This window comes from Passer domesticus, chromosome 2 (genome assembly GCF_036417665.1).
Source record: "Passer domesticus isolate bPasDom1 chromosome 2, bPasDom1.hap1, whole genome shotgun sequence".
NCBI lineage: Eukaryota > Metazoa > Chordata > Aves > Passeriformes > Passeridae > Passer > Passer domesticus.
In genome coordinates, this window is record NC_087475.1 from 119,951,668 (window position 1) to 119,972,931 (window position 21,264).

The 21,264-nt window shown below is 36.5% G+C and overlaps 1 protein-coding gene across 1 annotated transcript in view; it reads right to left on the reverse strand.

The window, feature by feature from the left end:
- Nucleotides 1-21,264, reverse strand: part of GBE1 (1,4-alpha-glucan branching enzyme 1) — a 136,417-nt gene that overhangs the window by 31,398 nt on the left and 83,755 nt on the right. The window contains exons 9-12 of the mRNA XM_064410946.1: nt 20,514-20,641; nt 16,021-16,119; nt 13,303-13,413; nt 10,275-10,446 (exon numbers count right to left, since the gene is read on the reverse strand). Of these exons, the coding sequence (XP_064267016.1) occupies nt 10,275-10,446; nt 13,303-13,413; nt 16,021-16,119; nt 20,514-20,641 (510 nt within the window). The remainder of the gene's footprint in view (nt 1-10,274; nt 10,447-13,302; nt 13,414-16,020; nt 16,120-20,513; nt 20,642-21,264) is intronic.

Here is a 21,264-nt window from a genome sequence, read left to right on the forward strand (position 1 = left end):
AGCCTGTTCCTGTGTCTGACCACCCTTTCAGTAAAGAAACTTTTTAATACTCAATCCAAATTTTCAGTGGTGTAACTTGACAGCATTTCTTCTTATACTATCACTTGTTACCTGGCAGAAGAGACGAACCCCCACCTGGCTACAACCTCCTCTCAGGTGGTTACGGAGAGTGATATGGTCACCTCTGAGCTTTCTTTTCTTCAGCTAAACCAAATGTATTGAAAAAATACAGAGTTTTAAAGAATTAACTATTCACATATCAAAGAAGAAATATGTAAAAGCTCTTTAAGTACAGTTAAATAGAACATAAGGATAAAAAAGCATAGTAACACAAGTGAAGACTTATAGAAAATAGAATATACATTCACATAGTATTTGGTGTCTATAAATAAATACTACTTGGACTATGTTAGCCCAGAAGAAAGAAAAATGTGAGTTATGGAAGTCCACCCATGTTCAGACTCCTGCACTTTTCCCTTCAAGGAATATTTAGCACAATTCATGGCTTGCTAAAATGGTGGCAGCCACTAGGAGCTATAACAAATAACCAGTCATGAAAATAAACAAACAAGAACAGCTCAGCTCGAGCCAAGTTCTTTGTTTGTTTTAAGAGCTCAAGATAAATTATGGAAAAGCTGCTGTCAGTCCATCAGTGTATGCTAAAACATGTTAATGTGTTCTATCAGATATGCTTTTTTCCCCCATTAATATAAAGACCATACACTTCTCCATTTTAAAGATAAAGGTTGTGAGCTTAAGCTGAAAAAGAGCTCACCTATAATACAGCCACCCAGATGATCCAGCCTTTCCTGTAGTACTTTGTACTAACAGTTAGCTGGATTCAAAAAAAATATGAGAGGCTTAAGGGAGCTGTTTCATAGCCTACAGATTGACTCTTAAATCAAGAGTAAGTGGATTACTAGATTGCTTTTAAATAATCTCTCTAGAAATGCCACTTGAGAAGATATTCTATGAAAATACCTTGCTTGCAGGAGTTGCTCTCAATTTCACAAAAAGATCTGAATATTTCCCCTAACTGAGTAAAAGTTCTAAGTTTCTGGCTGTAAAAATACTGCACTAGTACTTTTGTCTTTGTGAATAATCCTGTTCTCCTTGAGACATTAGCTACTTGTCCTGTTACTCCTCCTGCCCTGCACTTTAATGTAGTACATTAAGACAGAAATTGTTTATATTCAACAAGGCCTCCCAGCTCAAAAGGTACCAAAGTACCAAAGTACCAAAAGGTACCAAGGTACCAAAACAAACCAACAAAACCCCCTCAAAAATTTCCCTCCAACAAAATTAATTTTCAGTTTAGCTAGAAGTAATTTTATAGTAATTTTATTGTATTGACAAACTCCCTTTCTAATTTACTCCACTACAAATTCCACCAGTATTTAGATCAGACAGCACAAAAGACATTTTTTTGCTGTGCAGGTGGTGAGAGAATGGAGAAGTTGCCCAGAGAAGCTGTGGATGCCCCATCCCTGTAATTGTCCAAGGCCAGGTTGGATGGGGCTCTGAGCAACCTGGTCTAGTGGAAAGTGTCTTACCCCACAGAAGAATTGTTGGCATTGATGACATTTAAGATATCTTTTGGTTGTTTCCCTTCCCACCTAAAACATTCTACAATTCAACAGAATTTCAAATTGAAGATCTCAAAAGACACCCAAGAAAGAATAGGTGAACATTTATAAGATGTTCTCCTGCTAATATGCTTTGCTCTGCAGACTTTACAACTTCTCAGGAAAAATAGAAAATACCTTGTCTCTTGAAAATCAATGCAAATTTAACTACAATGTTAAATGTAAAAACAACAATGTTGTTCAAATTCTAATTCTAGCAAATTCCTCTCTGTGTGTTGGATTAATGGCCTCACAAAATTAGGACAATGAGAAGATTCTAAGCTAATAACATCTTGTAAAAATAAGCTCTTGAACAAATAAAGACATCTTTTTTATTCCAATGTCATCACAAAGTGTTATCTCAGCTTAAGCTACATTGATTTGGGGAATTAATGACACTACTGAGATGAAATCATTTTAAATTACCTCAACTGCATGCATTAAAATCCAAATTGCAATCTATGCCTAAGGATCTAATATGACAGAATTTCCAAACAGAAAATGTGTCCTGTGCAGTCATGTCTCAAACCAACAACTCTTTCCTGAGTAACACATGGGGTTTAATTCTGTTTGGCTCTTCATTGCCCAGAGAAACCAGTCTGAGAAAGAGAAATGTGCCACCAAAGGTAGGCTTGAGATTACCAGACCTCTCTGCATGCTCCTACACCAGCTCACTAGAGCCTGATGTTACTAAATTACTTTATTTGGTTCACCTCTCTCTACCTCTTTAAAAGCCAACCTAGGAAGTATAATCAGGAAGACATTTTTTGCTCTTTGGTAGATGGCTTTGGAGAAAATAGTTCCATTTATCTCTCAGCCCTTTCCAGACAAGTGAGTACAGACAGACTGCAAAAAGTAGAAGTAAAACACAGCTGGGTGTGGTAAGAAGCTGCTGCTGCTTCCTTTAAGCATTGGGGGTTTCAGAAATAAGTGACTTAAAACAAGCACTGACAAATTATCATCATCAAAATTGCATGTAACACAATGAGCAGTAGGGAGAAAAGAAAAAAGCTTTAACATCCACATCATATTTAGCCCTGCTTGAGTGGGTATGCTTACCCTTTTTTCCTGCTCTTAGAACACAAAGTTCTTGCATTTATTTAGTTTTTAACAGGCACACCACTTCTGTAGACACCTAGCATTCAGGAAATGAATGATCTCCTACAGTAAGCATTTCTTTAGTGACACTAATAAACTCAGAAATCAACTTTACTAGTCTGTTCTGTGACATGGCAGAGGCCAAGTTCTGGGTGAAAACCGTATCTTATTACATGAACTTACTGTAGAAGGTACAACAGAGAGAAAACTCCCCACCCCCCAAAAAGTTTATTCTCTCTTAAAATGTAAATTATAATGGAGACCTGAATATTGGACTTCACTTTTATCCATAGATCAACTTAATATTTACTTGAAAATCTGAAAATATTTTTAATTTCCCTTCCGTTTTGCATTGTGTCTTTCAAGCAGGGACACAGAGCACTAGAAGCAGAAAATAATCTCAAAAAGGCATTTAACATACCTTACAATGTGAAGGCTCTTCTGAAGCACTAATGAGTAACAATTGTTCATAGACTGAATCAAGCTTTATGAAATTTTTAAGTCACTGTAATATGTAACAGTTTAAAGCACTTCAAGTGTATATAAACAGAAGGCATTCAAAGCATTTTGTTTGAATCAAAGTTAACCTCAAAGGAAGTGTAAGATGGCTATGTTTAATTGCTTAAACAACAAATCATATGCAAAGTAATGTTTACACAAATGTAGCTAGAAAAATTTGCATATGTACATATAAAAATGTTTCTATATATTATAGTTTTAAAAACTTAGCATAGTTTGATACTACCTGGCAAAAATATTCTGTCTTTTACTCAAATCTTAATTTTGGACAATATTGGATGTTTAATCAAAACAGATTCTTATGTACAAAACTGTATGTTTAAATGCACAACTTCTCAGAAATTTAAGATGTTTTCAAGACAGAGCTTTTACAATGGTGCTTACATTCTGAATTAAGAAAGCAATAAAATCTAAAAGTAAGGTAAATCTGTTGATTTTAAACTTACTCGAACTTAAGGTGAAGAGAATGGAAAGAAATATACTTTAGTCTTTGGATCTATCTTTAATTATTTTTTTCCATAAAAGATAGATAAGTAAAACTAATCAATGTCATGTGTATATAGTTTGATTATAATTTATTGCAAAGAAATTCTGAATCTTATAGCTGTGGAGAGAAAAATAACAAACAATTATGGCAGGAGAGAATAACAGCCATGTCCTGTAGAGTGAGAAATCCAGGTTTGAAAAAGGCTTATTATAATGATATGAGTTTGTCATAATTTCTGTAATAGATAACATTTTTGAAGAATTAAAAAAAGAAATTCCTCAAAAAACCTGTGCTGAAAGGTATAGTACATAGTACAGTTATAATATATAGTGTAGAGTTGTATAAAATTATAATGTATAGAGGCCTATTGCTATGTTCCTCAAAACAACAATAAAGGAAAAATGGAGGCTGTCATACAAACAGAAATAGAACTCTTATAACTTAGAGATTTATTTTACAACTTGGTTTATTATTCTTTAGCAAGCCCTCACATCACATCAAGTCTTATATTTGCAGACAAGGCTGCATGAACTCACACATTGATAGTGGAGATGTCACAAGTCTGAACAGTGAGCTTTACAAACCATACAATATGCAAGGCAACAGAAGGAGCCCTAGGAGCAAAGTTTGAGACACTAGCAGAAGTTTCAACAACAGTATCCCATGATTACATGATGCTACTAAGCACAATTATAAATAAAACAAATAAAACTTTAAAAATAGCAGTCCCATCCTTAAAAAACCAAAACCACCCAACATCTTTTAAGTGATGCAGAATGTCAGAATGCCTTGATATACCAAAAAATCTACTCAACTGGTAATGCAGTCATAGCCAATACCCAGCAGAGGTAGGTACAAACTAAGAAAACATCAGCACTACTCTGAGAGAAAAACAAAGTGCCACTCATGCCAGCTACCTCAATTAAGACTATTCCTTCTACAATCCTGGAAAATCCTACCTGGATTTCACTCCACATGAATACAGCTGCAGCAACTGTTTCTTCTCAAGCAGTTCTGAGGATGCTGCTGACTGTGAAAGTTTCTGTTTCAAGGTTTCTGCCTTGAGAGGTCATAGTGTGGACATGGATGCATCACCACATATAGATTGCTGCTTCTAACAATTTCATTTATGTATTTAAATAACATACACACATGTATAGTGCTTTATTCCCTACACTTTCAAGGAGGATGTACAGTCAATCCCCAAAACAGATTCCTAATATTGGGACATAATTTGTGAAGAGAGGTGGGTTAAGACTGGTCTGTGTGTCATTTAGTTTTGAATTATGAGACCATCTCTCTCTTTAATTGTTTTTCTCCCAGTCACTCTAATGTGTTTCGAGCAAGTGTAGAAATGAAACTTGCTTCAATCAACTCTAAATGAATAAATATTAACAGTTTGCACCTCTAGACCTTGCAGAGGAGACTGTCAAAGTGACCTATGAAGCCTAATACATAAATGTGGATTCTTCCCACAGCCACTGCCCAACCCAAGTTGTGAGTGGGGTTGCATATGGGGTATTATGCTACAAGGTTGGAGGTGGTCTATCATTAAATCTCTGAGAAACTGTAGGTGAGATTTCAGATTACACCCTTGCTTTCTACTTTAAATTTAACATAATTGTCAGGCTGCCATGGAATTAAAGCACCTGCTGGAACTGGCAGAACATTTGTCACCTATCCTAGGCAAGCATATTAAGAAGAATGACTTCAAACTACCTCTCCTAAAGCTGCAGCCTGTACCAAGTGAGCACTTCAAGGTTGCTTATCCAGAGGAGCTGACTGAAGTGAGTGAGTTTGAAGAGCATATGCTCTCCCAAGGCCACTTTTTAGATAATGGTCAAAAAAGACACCCTGTAACCAGTGCACAGATCTAAGATGCATAAGAAAGTGAACAGAAAAAAAGTGTTAAAATGCAACATGCCAAAGGGAACCAAACTCCCTTAGGTTTAAGCTAAATGTCATTCTTGATATAATTTCTTTTTCATCTAGAATAGATAGCAATAAAAACAGTATTTCAGATTCTGCTTAAAGCAACATTCCTATTTATATTGTCAGTTATGCTGCACCATTTTTATTTCATACTTCTAATTAATATTATTAAAGAAAATGGTACACACCTTTCTCACACTGTTGGTGCTACTGATACAGTTTTTGTACCATTCCTTTTCTTGTTTGTCTATATTTTTTCAAGAGCCTGCTGTTATGAAATTCCTTAATTTAAAAGTAAATTTCTGAAAAAATATCTAAATTTCTCTCTCTAAAATACTCCAAGGTGATGATGCATAGCATTTTACTTTTAAGGGCAAAGAAAGAACAAGGTCTTATCATGAGAAACTCTTTTGGTTTTTTGGCAAAAAAAACCCTAAGACTAGAGAAGGTGGATAAAACTGCTGTGTAAATAAGTAAAAAGTGGAAAAAAGGAAACTTAACACACAAATTAGATAGTAGTGAAGCAAGTGAATGTCAACCCAAACAGTAACACTATCAGTCAATGCGCATGATAGCAAAAAAATGTTCTAGTTACTTCAAATAACTTTTTAACTACATACATTTATATAGTCTCAAAAATTGTTTTTCAGGGAGTGAAACTTGGTCTCTGGAGTCTTAATTAACAGTTGTTTTACTATGGGAGAATCATGAAAAATAGCTAGGGGTTCATGTAGCAACTAATCTCCATTTAAATCAATGGATTTGAGCTTAAGCCAATTTCAAATAAAAAAAAAGGAACCCAGGAAACGATTGTTAGCAAGATGAAAAGCAAGACCCTGTAGGGGCATAAAACAGTTAGTATTTTTGCTATGAAGGATCTCAAGGACCCAAAATGCTATTTAAGGCCCTTTGGGTATGTGTATTCTGGGCAACAAAACAACTACCCTCGCTTGTCTAAACCTAGAGACACAGATGTATCTTGCAAGATAAGGAGAGACCATGGAAACAAGTCCACTGAAGAACTGGCACAGCTTTTTTACAGGTCTTGCAGGCTTTCCCTAAGTGCAAGGCACATGCAGTGAACACGAAAAATACAAAAGGAACATTTAAAGAACAACAATTACTGTTGTTTACAGCTTGTCTTCAGCAGCAGAATGAAAAATGAAGCAAAAAGAAAATGCAAGGATGTAGAGACAACCATTTTATAGTGCTAAGTTCAAATATTATTTTGAAGAAATTGCGTGAGTCTTTATTTACACTGAAATTAAACATTGCTGGGTAACAACAGTGGTTGCTTCATTTTCAGGCTGAGATCAGAAGATTCCTGTAATACTCTACAAGTCTTACAACAACTTCTCTTAGTCTTTGTTTAGTGCTTGAGGAATTATGCTCAATCTCAAGCCCTTTTGTTATTTTGTAGGGGACTACAACTGACAATTAAGAATTTTAGTCAGATACCATTTTTTTATTTTGGATTTGTTTTCAAATCCTGATATTAGGGAGGGCAGAGATCTATGGCCCTAAATATTTTTGCATATACTTTCTGGTTTTAAGTTAATTAGATGTGTATGGTATTTCAGTATCACTGTAACTACAAACAAAAACACTTGAGCAGGGAGAGGGAGGTTTTTTTCCTTATTATTTACAATTAAAAAGACTACTTTCACTATTTAATATACACACATTGTAACTGCTTGAGCCTATAAGTGTCATTAAAGTTCAGACATTCAAATGTGCATTGTCTATGTGAAAGCCTTCGTAGAAAATTAGTAAAGAAAGAAACCTCTTAAGAAGCACATGTGCTCCCAACTAAAGCATTGTGCAGAAGAACTTGGAATTTTTATGACTTCCTAAAATTCTGTGTCACCTCCTGACTCATAACTGGCCTGTCTCAGTATTAAAATCTGTCTAAAACAGGAGCTGAGCTGCACAAACTACAGCTACATTGGGATTGTTGCTCTCTTCCTGCTCTGAAAGAAGAAAATTTAGACACAGCAAAAGTTTCAAAACAATTGCTACTTTTTTGCTATTACTATGAAACAAACTGGCCTTCCAGAGAGTGCATTCACTGCTGCAGGACATTTATCATTGTTATTCCCATTTTCAGCCAAGCATACGGAGTTTCTCCTTTCCTAGGTTAAGTCTTCCATGCCAGATGCACACACGGAGCCTGAGAGATCACCTGGAAAGCTGCTCATAAAATCAAAACACAGAATGGAGGAAAGAATGCTTCCAAAGGTTTTTGTTACAAGGGAACCAATTGACTGAAATGACAGAACTTTCCTATTCACATTTAAGTTTGCATACAACACTCATTGCCAATAGTAGGATATAAGCAAGTGGAAAGAAAAATAAGTCTCCAGTGAAAATTAAACATCCAGAAACATGAAAAATAAGAATTACAACTTTCAGTATTTTTGCAATGGTTTCTTAGAGATACATGTGAGAAGGACAGAGAACGATCCAGCGTGAAAAGTGAGAAAGATGAGAGAAAGCCACAATCAGTGTTTGATGCACAAACTTCTGTCAGCAGGAATCTGCTTGCATATATAGAGCCCAACGATGCTCCAACACAAGTGTAATTAAATATTATTCCAGATCTTCAAAGAGGAATTCCAGGATATAATTGAGAATACAGATTTTCACTCCTGACACAACATTTTTTAGATGAGGTTTCTTTCTCCTTAACGTGAGCAAAGCATTCAGAAAACAGGGTGTTTCTTTGCTGGGTTTTCAGAAACAGAAAGTACAACATTCTTAATGGAAGAACCTAGGGAAGCACAGAGAGGCACCTGGAATGCCTTCTCCAGGCACTGTGGAAAGAAGATTTCCTTCCACTCCTTCCCTCACCCTACAGGAGGCTTCTCTTTCTTACATTTGGCATTCACACAAACCTGCAAGTTAAAGAACTCATTTGTCACTGTATTTGCTTAATTAGATAGCATGTTGCAACATGCATTTTAAGTCCACAGGACTGCCAGCATTCTGAATTTATATGTTTTCTCCTCCAACAGTTACTACAATCTTTCCACCTTTTATACATAGCAAACTATAATGTAGTTACCGAACCATTTGCAGTACTCAGAGATACCCAATATTAATTGCTCAATCAGCCAGCATTGACACACTAGATTTAACATGCCACATTGCATTACTGATTATATTTCTAATCTTACTAAGTCAATCTAGGCCAAAGACACCTGCAGTTTAGCTGGAGTATTCAGTAAACACCTGTTTCCTTAACTATTACAGTATCACTAGTTTGAATGGAAACATACACCTTGAACATTTTGATGCCTGATTGCACACTTCATAAATATTTATTTCATTAACACTTTTTCTTTTTTTTTTTTTCTCAAGAGTGAAGCAAACAACCTGCATTTTCTTGGAAATAATAGTTTTACTAGTATTGCATATGGTGAGTTAGTTTGTTCTGTACCAAAATTGCTCCAATTATTTTAAAGACAATCAGCACAGTATTTTCTGAGTTTTCTCCTAATACAAAGAAAAAGAATATGTACCAGTATAGGTAAACTTAAATCCAGTGTCACCATTGTCTTATGTTCTCCAGGTTTTTAATCAGAAAATATGATGTTCAATACACCATTATGGAAGAAGGGCAATATACATCCAACAGTCCCCTTAAACTTTATATAACAAAATATTTAACACAAAAGTAGAAAACAGTGCTAAGCTAAAATTTCTATAATTTTCAAGTGTTACATTATCAGAAAATCAGACAGTGATTTTGTAACAGGCTTTCAGCACTATTGTTCCCCAGGAGACTATCACAAATGTTACGCAGAACTTGTCAGACCACATTACAAAATTTTTACTGAAAAGTAAGAACTATTTTGCAAAGAAGTTAAATAATGTGGGAAATGTGGGAAAGAAGAGACAGCATAAATAGCTTTCAAATTTTCCATAAAGCTAAGAACATTCAACTTTTAAGATGACTTCATTAAACTGTAACTTGCTGATTAAATTGGACTAACAATTGAACTTTCTTGTAGCGACTGTGCTTAGGAAGTAACTCAACAGTTTTATTTTACAGTTGATGGACCAGAAGAAAGTACCACTAACTCTTACAATTTCTGTGCTTTGATAACAGAATGTACCTCCTGTGTCTGTGATTTGTCCTTGCCTACCTCATTAAGCACAAAGAAGCAATGAAATAGGTCAACTGATTCCAGACTACTTCCTGACAATTAATAACTGAAATAAGCACAGAGCTATCTTTAGTAAATTCATTGTTACCCTACAAAATTAAAGCGAGTAAAAGAATAAAGACAAAATACAACTCAGCTGCATGAGCCACAGCTCACCACCTGACAAATTTACAAAACTACAATTAAAATACTAGTCTGAGTTGTAAAAGTTATTTCTCATATGCTTAGAAACCATCTTGATTTTATTTTCTTGCCTTACCATACATCTTACAGACAGAAAAACAATGCATATTACCTTTTGTAATAAATCTATAAAAGCATTTATGCTCCAAATTTCAGCACTGTGATAAATACTGTGGATATAAGACGATGTCAGATCATTTTATTTCCCCGCCACGCATTCTGTAGATGAGAAAATGAGAGACTTTTCCTGAGATTACTTACCCATGAAGTTCAGATAGCTCTCTCCTCCGAGTGCATGAGTAATGAGACGAATCATTTTATGAAGCTGTATCCCACGATCAATAACTGGCGTCAGAGGCATGAGCACACTCATGTTTGTGTACATCTCTGCATCCATCAGGCGAAAGGCCAGGGTCTTATCACCAACCAGGGCCTAGAACAGTTCAGAAAGACACTGAAGAAAACCCTTGGGTGTAATAGAGGTGTTTCTAGGTTTTGATTTTTTTTTTAAAACAGGGGGTCTGTATCATGGGGGGAGGACTTGCAAGATCATTGCATGATCCAGTGCCTCTTCCTGAAGGAAACTGCCAATCATCATCAGGTCATGGTGACCCTACATTCTGATCACTGCATCTGTGCACTGTCTGATGTGCCATATTGAACTGGTCTGCTGCCAAAAACTGAGGCAGGGATGTCCATGAGCTGAGCCTGGACTGGATGTCAGCCCCAGATGTCTGTTTCCCCCTTGCAACTCTCCCCATTGTTACTGGGGTTCCTAGACTGTTGGGATTGAGTGTACATGGTAACAGATCAGCATCTGTCTATCCCCTGCTCCTACATTTCACCCAATGGGATCATACTGCATAATTACTTCTAAGAACTTTTTCACCTACAAATTTCAAATGTGAAATATCAGCATCAGCTCAGTAAGTCACAAGTGACCTACCATTTGAGAATTTTCATAGGAAACAGAGAAAATAAGAAAGCTAACAGCTAAAGTAAAAGTTCCAGGAATGTAAAAATAAATGGGTATAAACAAAACTCTGATTCAGATATGCAGAGTGAATATGAAGCATTCACTTATATGCAATCAAGAATGTGATTGATTTTCTGTCATTTCACACAAAAGAAAAAACTGAATTACTAACTTGCTAGTGCTCACTGCTACTAGAGAAAGGCCACAAAATGCTACTCCATATATTAGCAGGCAGGTAGTGGAAAACATTTTGGAGCATTTATATTTAAATAGCTGATTTTTGTTCAATTAGCCCAATTCTTATTTTATACTCTTGAAGGAAAACTTGCTAAATTCCAGACATACAGATGAATTGTAAACAGGTCTAGCTTAAAAGCACCATCATCCTTTCATTTTCCAGCTGACAATATAACAGCATCTATAGATTACTCCCTTAAGTAAAAAAATACTCTATTTAAAGGAAAAAAAAATTCTATTCAACAATGAGAAGACTGAAGAGTGCAATGAATAACTATTTTCTGGACTCAGAATGGGCATTTGTTAGTGCCATTTAATATCCCCTAATCTTTCCATTGGAAGAGCAGCTAAGTGTTTCACTATTCACGTTTTCTGTGGCAGCTGTGATTTTATAAATGGATATATTTCCCCCTTCAATGATCTCTTTGCTGCCCCACAGAATCCTATTCTGTTTAGATTTTTTCTTATGAAAATCAGTCCTCACCTGCTATTCCTCCCCAGTTTGTGTTGTTTTTTTTTTTTTTTTCCCCAGTTATGCTGTATATCCTTTAAAATACAGGACCAAGCCTGTCTCCAACACTGAAGATACACAAAACCCAGGAAAGACTGCAGTGGCATGCTGATTGTGCTCTTTGCTCTATTCCACTCATAATAATTCCGGGACTGTATCTGCTTTTTTGACAGCTATTAGATTTGGAGTTGCTATTTTCACACTCTTCTTATAACCACAAGACATTGTATGCTGACTGGCAACAGTCAGCTCATAGCCCATTACAACATATAAGAAACCAGAACTGTACCCTCACATGCATCACTTCAGGCATCTTCAGGCTGAATTTTATCCATGCTTTTTGTTTCTCTAGCCTACTTTTCACGTACCAGCCTGATGCATGTCTGTAATCATAGTTTTCTTTTAATTAAAAATAATGAGATTTTTTTCCCTAAGCACAACATTCTAAACTGAAAATGCAAAGTGATATGGAAAACAACTCAATTGCTAAAAGTCACCATGAAATAAAAGCACAGCAACAGTAATGTTACACGTTGTGCTTTAGGGTGAAGAATCAATTTTGATGAAAGCAGCTTATCATAGAATAATATATATTTCCAAGTAATTTCTGAAGTTAATTATCAGGATCATGCATTAAATGAACACTGTAACAGACTCTGAGATTAGAATGTAAGTTGGCACACAAAATGAATGGTAAACTCAGAATGCTCTTTTTAAAATATACAACTTGTTTGGACATTTCTGTTGAGATTTATTGTAGAAAGTACAGAAAATGGAATATCAACCTCTATTATACAAAGGAAAGATAGGTTACTTAAATAAAATATATTTTTTTAAATAAAAGGTTTAAAGATGCTAATTGTACAATTCCCAAATTATGTGTTTTCTGACTCTTCAGAAACAAGGGTTAAAAAGATTGTGGGAGATGAGTGTTATCCAAACTCATCACTACTTTTTCTTTTTTCCACACACACAGAAGTATTATAATTGCTGTGCTTTGAACCAAACTGTTACAGCATATTTCATTTAGGTCTCAAAATAAAATGTTTTCAATCCTTCCAGAGAGGAAAGACTTTCATGAAGGGAAAAGTCACAAACAAATTTCTTAAATTGGCATATTGTTTATGCTTATCAGAAGTAGTGTTCCAATTTACTTAATGGAAACAGGATTTTCAACTGCATGGATACACCATATCATACAGCATCCTGTCTTCTATGGCAGGCAAAACAAGAAGCTTTGACTCATTTCTTGAAAAGCAAAACAAAACTGAAAGCCAATATTACCCACACACTCCAGGGAGGATTGTTTAGTAAAATTAAGGATCATAAAATAAAAACACAGCAGAACCGAAAAAAACCAAACCAGAATAAACCAACCCCCCCCAAAAAACCTAAACAAAACAAACAAAAAGTACAAAAAAAAGAGCACTAGTCCAAATCTATCCGCTTCTGAAATTCTTGCCATCCTCCTCAACTCCTTTCCCATTTAAAAAAAAAGAACAAACAAGCCACCAAACTCCTAAACAAGATCTTTTTCTTGTTTATGAAGAAACAGCTGAAAATACCTGGTCATGACTCTCTGCATAAGCAATGTACTTTTCTTCACACCGTCTGTTTGTCAATGTATGCACAATATTGCCCATATTCCAGTCTTCATCTTTCAGCTCTTTAATTATCTACAGAAATAAAAGAAAGATAAAAGAAAGATCACTGAAAAATTGTTTTAACTAAAAACATGTAACATTATCGCGGCACAGAAATTTCCAGTGGATTGTGAACTGTATTCTCAAAACTTCAAGTTTTGAAGTGATGAACTCTCTCTGATAATCCGAAGAGTTGTTTTTTTCTTTTCAATTTTCCCACCTGAATATAATATGTAGAATACTTTGTTTCTCCTCTACCTCCCTGGGAAGCTCAGACAACAGGTTTTGCCATTTATTATGTGAATCCTCTGATACTGTGGATAATGTGATTGATAGGACCTGCAAGAGAGCACTGCACCAAAACCAAAGAAGAAATATGGGGGCACAGACCTACCTGGTTCACAATATCAGGAAATGCAATCTTGGCATATGAGAGCTTCCAAATAAAGCTTGGGCAGTGTGGTGCTACCTCCTGATTTTTAACAACTTAAATTGAATCCCATTAATAGGAATTTTCTGCCTCATATCACATTATTTCCTTCCTCTGCTAAATCTAGCTCAATCTCAGTGCTACTTTGCTCTTTTTTTTCTACACCACTTTGTAGACCTCTGTTGATCATTATGACTTAAATGTATATACATAAATATATAGACATAAAAATAGAAGTGATAAAAAGGCAATAGCACCAAGATGGCCAATATCACACTGTAAAAGTTAACATTATAATTGTTATTGGCCATATAATCCTAAACAGTCTTTTTTTTTCCCCCCACATTGTTTTGTTGGTTTTTTTTTTTAAAGTCCATAAATTCTGACTCTGAACACATCCAAATCCCTATGTAGCATCATATTACATCTATCTTGAATCTGAACTAGTACAACCACTGCTGTGACAAAGAGTTTATCTTTCTTACTTTTACAGATTCCTCATAATTAGTTCATGGAATCTCTTGGAGATTCTTCAGTTTTCAAACTGCCTTTGGCAAGTTGCCTAGAAAATTTCCTGTTAACTGGTATGTACTTTAAAACTGGAGAGAGAGTAAGCAGTCTAGGAGAGTTTGATAACAGTTGATAAACTATTTATCTGAACTTCTCCCTTACAACCATCTCAGCTTTATTTTTCGCTTCATGAAATGCGGTAACAAACTCTGGCGTCACCTGTTTCTCTAACTCCACATCTCTATTCTGGTCACTTATTTGCAGCTGCTTTGGCAAGAAGCTTCCTGCCCACATCACGCCAAGTTTTTGCACAATGCCAACCATAACTGATTTGCACTCAGCATCCCATCAGTGTCCCGAGCTGTCCCATGTCAAGTGCATGTATAAGCTGGAAAAACTGACATTTTCTCCAGTTAAAGAATTTGCTGCAGCACAGTTATGTTTCCTATCCAAGTATTGTGAATTAAATGAAGCAGACTGTATCAGAGATTGCTAAATTAGATTGTAAATTTTTTGCACTTCTAAAATTCTACAGTCTGGTTTTTTTCCCCATGTAACATGGACTTGGAACTTGCATTCTGCTTACCTAGGAAATTGCTCATCTTGCCTGCCCTAAAGTGTGTTATGGAACAAAACAAAAAACAAACTAACAAAACTCCAAGAAACCCACAAAATATCACAATTAGGTATTTGTTGTTAAAAAAAATAAATTAGGTCCTGGAATGCAGTAAGGGCTAAATGTCTAAATTACACATTTCAAATCTTAATGATGGTGTCTCTGCTGGAAAAGCTGTCAAGTTTATCTTCTGAAAAAGAGGCTTGAAATCTGTTTTTCAATTGACCCTCTACCTCCTAGTTACAAAACTGAAAGATGCTCAAGGTAAGCTAATGTTTTTATTACTATTCTTAGCTACCCACTATATTTATTGAAGCATTAATGGTCATCTAAAACATTTATTGTTTTCATATCATCAGCACATCCCAAAGGATTTGGGTGAAATATTCTATCTTACTGAAAAACGTTGCCTAAAACATCACTAGAAGCCTTTTCAGATCATCTAGTGTTTTATGCCTTTTCTTGTGATTCTCTATATCAAGGAAAAGGTAATATAAATCCTTACTGTAGTCAGAATTTATTATATCTACAGATTTATATTATTCAGTTTTGTAACCCTCCTGTACCAATTGCAGTTGTTTGTGTAGCTCACTTAGGTTTACTCTGCTTAACTTTCAGGTCTATTTATATTCAATGCCAATTTTTATGCCCAGTGTCAAGAGGGTTTATTGCATGCTTTTGGAGTGATTTTTTATTGTTGTTTATATATATATATCTTTATATGCATATGGTTAATTTTTTATCTACCTGTTCACATTCAATATAGATTGCACATTCTACAGCTGTGGCAAGGCACAGGTCATTTCAAAGAAATTGAGCTTATGTGTATTGTATTAAAAAAACAATTATCAGCTGGAATGTGAATCCCAGCTCCTGAACTTCCTCACCTGAAACCTACATAACATCTGACAGCTCTCATTTGAGCCTCTAATACCTGTGCTCAAGCCTGTCAGAATTTATTTCAAGAGCACATGAACATAAGATAAAGCAAAACTTGTCAGTAGGATTCAGAAGTGTTTATGTGTGTGCACTGACAGAGAAACATCCCACTTTGAAGAGCAGAATGTATTTTTTAAGTTCTCACCTGTATCCACTTATCTGGAATGGCCATGGCAAGTCGATAATCAAAACCCCCTCCTCCCTCTGCCACAGGCCGACAGAGAGCTGGCATTCCAGAAACATCCTGGAACAGACAACACCCCACAACATTATTTCCACAGCACTGCAAATATCACTGCATATTTCCCACCATATAGTAGTACTGATATACAAACACTCTATAAACAGCTTCACAGATTGACCTGGTTTAAGGGAGAAAAGAACAGACTTAAATCAGCTATTACTACACCCAGATGTGCTGTTTGAATGCAAAAGTTATGGAGAAAAGCATTATGACTTTTCTCATCAAATACTCTACCTCAGAAGACTTTAACAGAGTAGATATTTTAATGGGAAGACACCTCAGTAGATGCAGAGTTTGAACTAATTAGCTCTCTTGAGCTCCAAGTAATCAATAGAAAGTACAAAGTAGTGAACAAAAGACAAATTAAACCTCCATTTTGTTTATTGATATTTTGCATAAGGAATAGCATAAAAAAAGGTTAAATATAAAGCACAGTGAGGAAGAAAAATACATTCTCTATTCTTTTCCCAAAACCAAATCTATTGATCTGGCTAGTCCTGGAAAGTGACATGCTCTCACTGCATAATTTTCCAGTTTCATATTGATGGATGTTGACTATTCTTAAATATATATTTCCGCATTTTCAAAATATTTATTTCACCATGTTGTTAGGCAATTTTATCATGCAGCATTCTTTTCTAAAGTTATCTGGACAGAAAACGCAAGTCTCTAACAATTGCAAAATATCCATCAGTACTGAATTTTATTAACTTTTGTTGGAGAATGGCTTCTCACTTACAGCAGTTATGGATTAACAAACACCTCTTGCATCTACACCAGAGAATTTATGGAATTAATACTGACTAGAACCAGGGCTTAATTAAGAAGCTCATTCTGATTTGCTGGATTCAATCCAGTTTTCAATCCAATTGCTGCACTGGAATAGTGAAAAAAGATATTTATGCTTCAAGTCATACACATATACACATACAGGCATACACAGACACTGACATAAGGAGGAGATCAACCAGATCACCAGCAAGCTCGTGGATGGCATCCAGAGAGACTGGCTGGAGGAATCAACCAGCAGAAATGTCACACAGAATGTCACCAAGCTAATCCCAACCCTGGGATGGGCCACCTCCAGCATCCATAGGGGCTGGGCCAGCCAGGCTGGGGAGCAGCTCTGCTGGGAAGAAAGAACCTGAGGCTTTGGGCCAGCAGCAAGCTGAGCTTAAGCCAGCAGCCTGGCCTGGCAGCAGGGATGGCCAGCACATCCCAGGCTGGGTGAGTGGCACAGCCAGGAGATCAGAGGGAATTACCCCCCCTCAGTCAGCAGCCCTTGGATCACACAGAAAACTGTGTCTACATTCTACATGCTGTAAAAAGCAAATAGTGAAGCAGAAATTCTTTACAAACTTTTAGATGTGATAAGAATTTCAAAAACTCTCCTAAATCAGTTAGCAAGGACAGACACAGACTTTTGGTCTCTAGGTTATACAGGACATGATGATAAGAAACTAAAACCTTTTTCTGTAATGCCATGATGCCAGTCTGGAGGATGGCCAAATATGAGATTTAAGCAAGTCCCATCTACTTAAATCAAAATAATGAAAGCCGGATTTTTGGGAAGTAAAATTCCAAATTTAACAGCATTTATATCTATGTCTACAAATTTTAACTGGACACACACACAAAAAATCATAAATAGCTTGTTTAGTAGATCAAATGTACTTCTACCAGGAAACTTCCAAACCTGGTACAGTCCTCAGACTACAACGCATCACCGATCTTCCACAGAGGGGGCAATGAAGTGACAAAATGTGATCCAAGGGGGATCAAAAGACTTCAGGGCCTTGAGACAGTTGGTAAGGGAAGCTGAGGCAGAAGCCCTTTTCTCCTCTATAACTCTAGTTGAAGGCAGTAACATTGAAAGAAATGGATGAACTGAGTCTATTTATGTGTTGCTCCATAGCTGGTGTCACTGCCAAAACATTGGGAGTTTTGGCAGTGGAATGGCAAGGTATGCTGGCTTCAGACAGGAATCTCCTTTCTCACTGATGTCTGTATTGGACCCAGTTTAAGTGGGCCATGGGAGCCTCACAAGGTTTAGCAAAACACAAGTCCCAGAGGCTGCGCCTCGGTTTGGGAAACCCCTATTATCAATCCAGGCTGGGTGTGAACAGATCCAGAGCAGCCACTGAGAAAGACTTGGTGGGTGAGAGGCTGGACATGACTTGTCAGTGTGCTCTTGCAGCCCAGAAATCCAAATCTGGGCTGTGCCTAAAGTGGGCAGCACAAGAGAGAGGGGATTCTGCTGCTCTCTGCTGAGACCACACCTGCAGGGCTGAACCAGCTCTGGGCTCCCAGCACAGGAAGGACAGGGACCTGCTGGAGCCAGGCCACAGGAGGGCCATGAAGATGATCAGGGACAGAGCACCTCTGCTATGAGGAAAGGCTGAGAGATTTGGGATTGTTCAGCCTGAGAAAAAAAGCCTTTGTGATGACCTAACTGTGGCCTTCCAGTACCTGAAAGGAGCCCACAAGAATGATGGAGAAGACTTTTTGCTAGGCTATGTACTGATGGGACACGGAGGAATGGCTTCAAATAGGAAGGGAGTAGGTTTAGATTAAATACTAGGTAGAAAGTCTTTACTGTGAGGGTGGTGAGGCCCTGGCACAGATGGCCCAGAGAAGCTGTGGATGTCCCATCCCTGCTCACGGCCAGGTTTGATGGGGCTCTGAGCAACCTGGGCTAGTGGAAGGTGTCCCTGTTCATAGCAGGGAGCTGGAACTTGATGATCTTTATGTTCCCTTCCCACCCAGACCATTCTATTATGCTATGATTAAATAGAGAATTTCAAAGCATTTGTTCAGACCAGGTTTGAAATGAGCTGCATATAAAAATAGAAACCACAGCACTGGTTTTTTGCCTGTTTGTGTCTATAATACTTCAGGCATGACATAATTTTACTTAACATTTTTTTATTCCTATTATAAAGAGCTTTAATTGACACTTTATTTAGAAGATCAAAATGAAAAACAACAGCAACACCTAAAAAATTAGCAATTACTAAGACAGTGAATATACAGAATATTAAAAAGCTGTAAAATCATCAATTAATTACATTAATTAGGGAATATATTATAATTAGCTATGGCCACAGAAAAACATTTTTCTCACATGGCACTGATTCTATAGGCAAGCAGACATTCTTCACTGCCTTTTGTAATTTTCAATTATGTCAATAGTTTCTCCTTCTGAAATTCTCCTTTAACCATGAAGCACATTGATCAATTCTATGATTCATGTAGCGACTTCCCGAGGCAGAAAATTATGTATTGAAAAAGAAGCAGCTCTCAACTTAAGCATGAGAAACTGAAGACACATCTTATTAAAAAAAAAAAAAAAAGAATTCTTAGGCCAGGTAATACAAGACAACTAAACTCAAATTCTTTGGTAGGAATGCTTATAATCTAGGACTACCTAGAAAATTAACTGATTTAATTTCATATAAGCCTACAGCTCAATGAAACCACCTCCAGTTTGCTACTGATTGCTCCCCAGATGCTGTTTTGGTAGCTTGTCATTAAGCTCTTAGCAGTGGCTGTCTATGATAGAAGACTTTACCATAAATAAGAAATGAAGTAAAGCAGTATTTTGCTTCTTAAAGATAAAGAACTCTTTAGCAACACAAACCCTTTTATTAGAAATCCATGTAGTCCCTCATGGTATCAGACAGACCCTACTTTTACTATTAAACAAAATGAATTATTTAAACACGATAACAAAAGAAAATCCTTCATTAATTTATTAATTAATTATTTTTCTTCTGAATAAAAACAAAATATCAGTGAAAATTAGAATTTTGAAAGCTCTGCTGTTTCATACTCTTAGAAGCTCCATGTGCCAGAAACATTTTTCAGTCAAAAAAATTGATCTCAATCAACTCAAGTAATATAGTGTATTTACTCCTTTAGAAACCTGAAGAAACTTAATAATAAATTTAAATTACCCTATATATTTTACATCTATAAGTTTATTGCATTTAATTTGAAGGGTAATTGTCAGATATACCAATATAATTCAAAATATGCAAAACATCATTAGGGCAGTTAATCTTTAGTACCACAGAGAACAACTGACAAATGGCTATCATGAACAAGCAATAAACTAATAAAAACAATTCTTATTACAAGTTCAAGGTGATGAAGAAAAAAAAATAAAAAGAAACTGCCACATTAATTAATAATCTATTAATGCTGAGAAAATTCCCAGAGTGCATATTCAGGTTGTTTTTTCCCACCAGGCAAAGTCTGTCCACTAATTAATATTTTTCAGCTCATGTCACTGCTTGAGTACCCAAAGCGTGACTTGATAATTAACAGGAAATTCATATCCTAAAGCAAACTAATCAATATTAAAGTCACTGAGGATGGCAAAATGATCTTACCTCTGCTATGGTTATGCATTCTGGGTGCAAGGTGTTAATCATATGATTGGCCAGCATCAGGTAACACAAAGCATCTTCATCCACATGTAGGCCAAAATACTCATTGTAATCTCCACTGAACCCTGTGCCTAATAAGAAGTTTTAAAAGCCACAGTTAAGTTTTATCTAGAAAACACAGGTATTTCACTCAATATTTCATTTTATAGGCACAGGACATATTAATGATTTTCCATCTATCCTCATAGCAACAAAGCAAGACAATTAGCAAATCTGGATTTTTTTGATCATTCACAGAATATCCTGAGCTGGAAGACACCCATTAAGATCAGACTCCAATGCCTTGCCTTGCACAGGACCATCCCCCAGAATCACACCCTGCATCATCCAGGTGTTTTAGGAATTTTCTGAACCTGTTTGTGCCAGCTGTTTTGTGCTCCCATCCAGCCATCCACTGTGGCACTCCAGCCACAGAACTCATCCCATCAGTTTGGCTTATGCCAATCACGTCAAAATCCTGGGACTGGGCTAAAGCTTTGAGCTCCTCTTTTTTGTTGATCACGTGTGTGTTGGTACAGAAGCACTTCCAGTGTGGTTTGTTACAGCTGACACATCGTGGAGCAGATTGAGGGATCTTCCTTATGCTTCCATCCTGAAGTTTGGGTTGTGCCATCCCATTGCTCATCACTAGCAATCCTGGTTTTGGCCCTTTCCCCTTCCCATCTAGTTCCAAGCTCCTCTAGCTCCTGTGCTA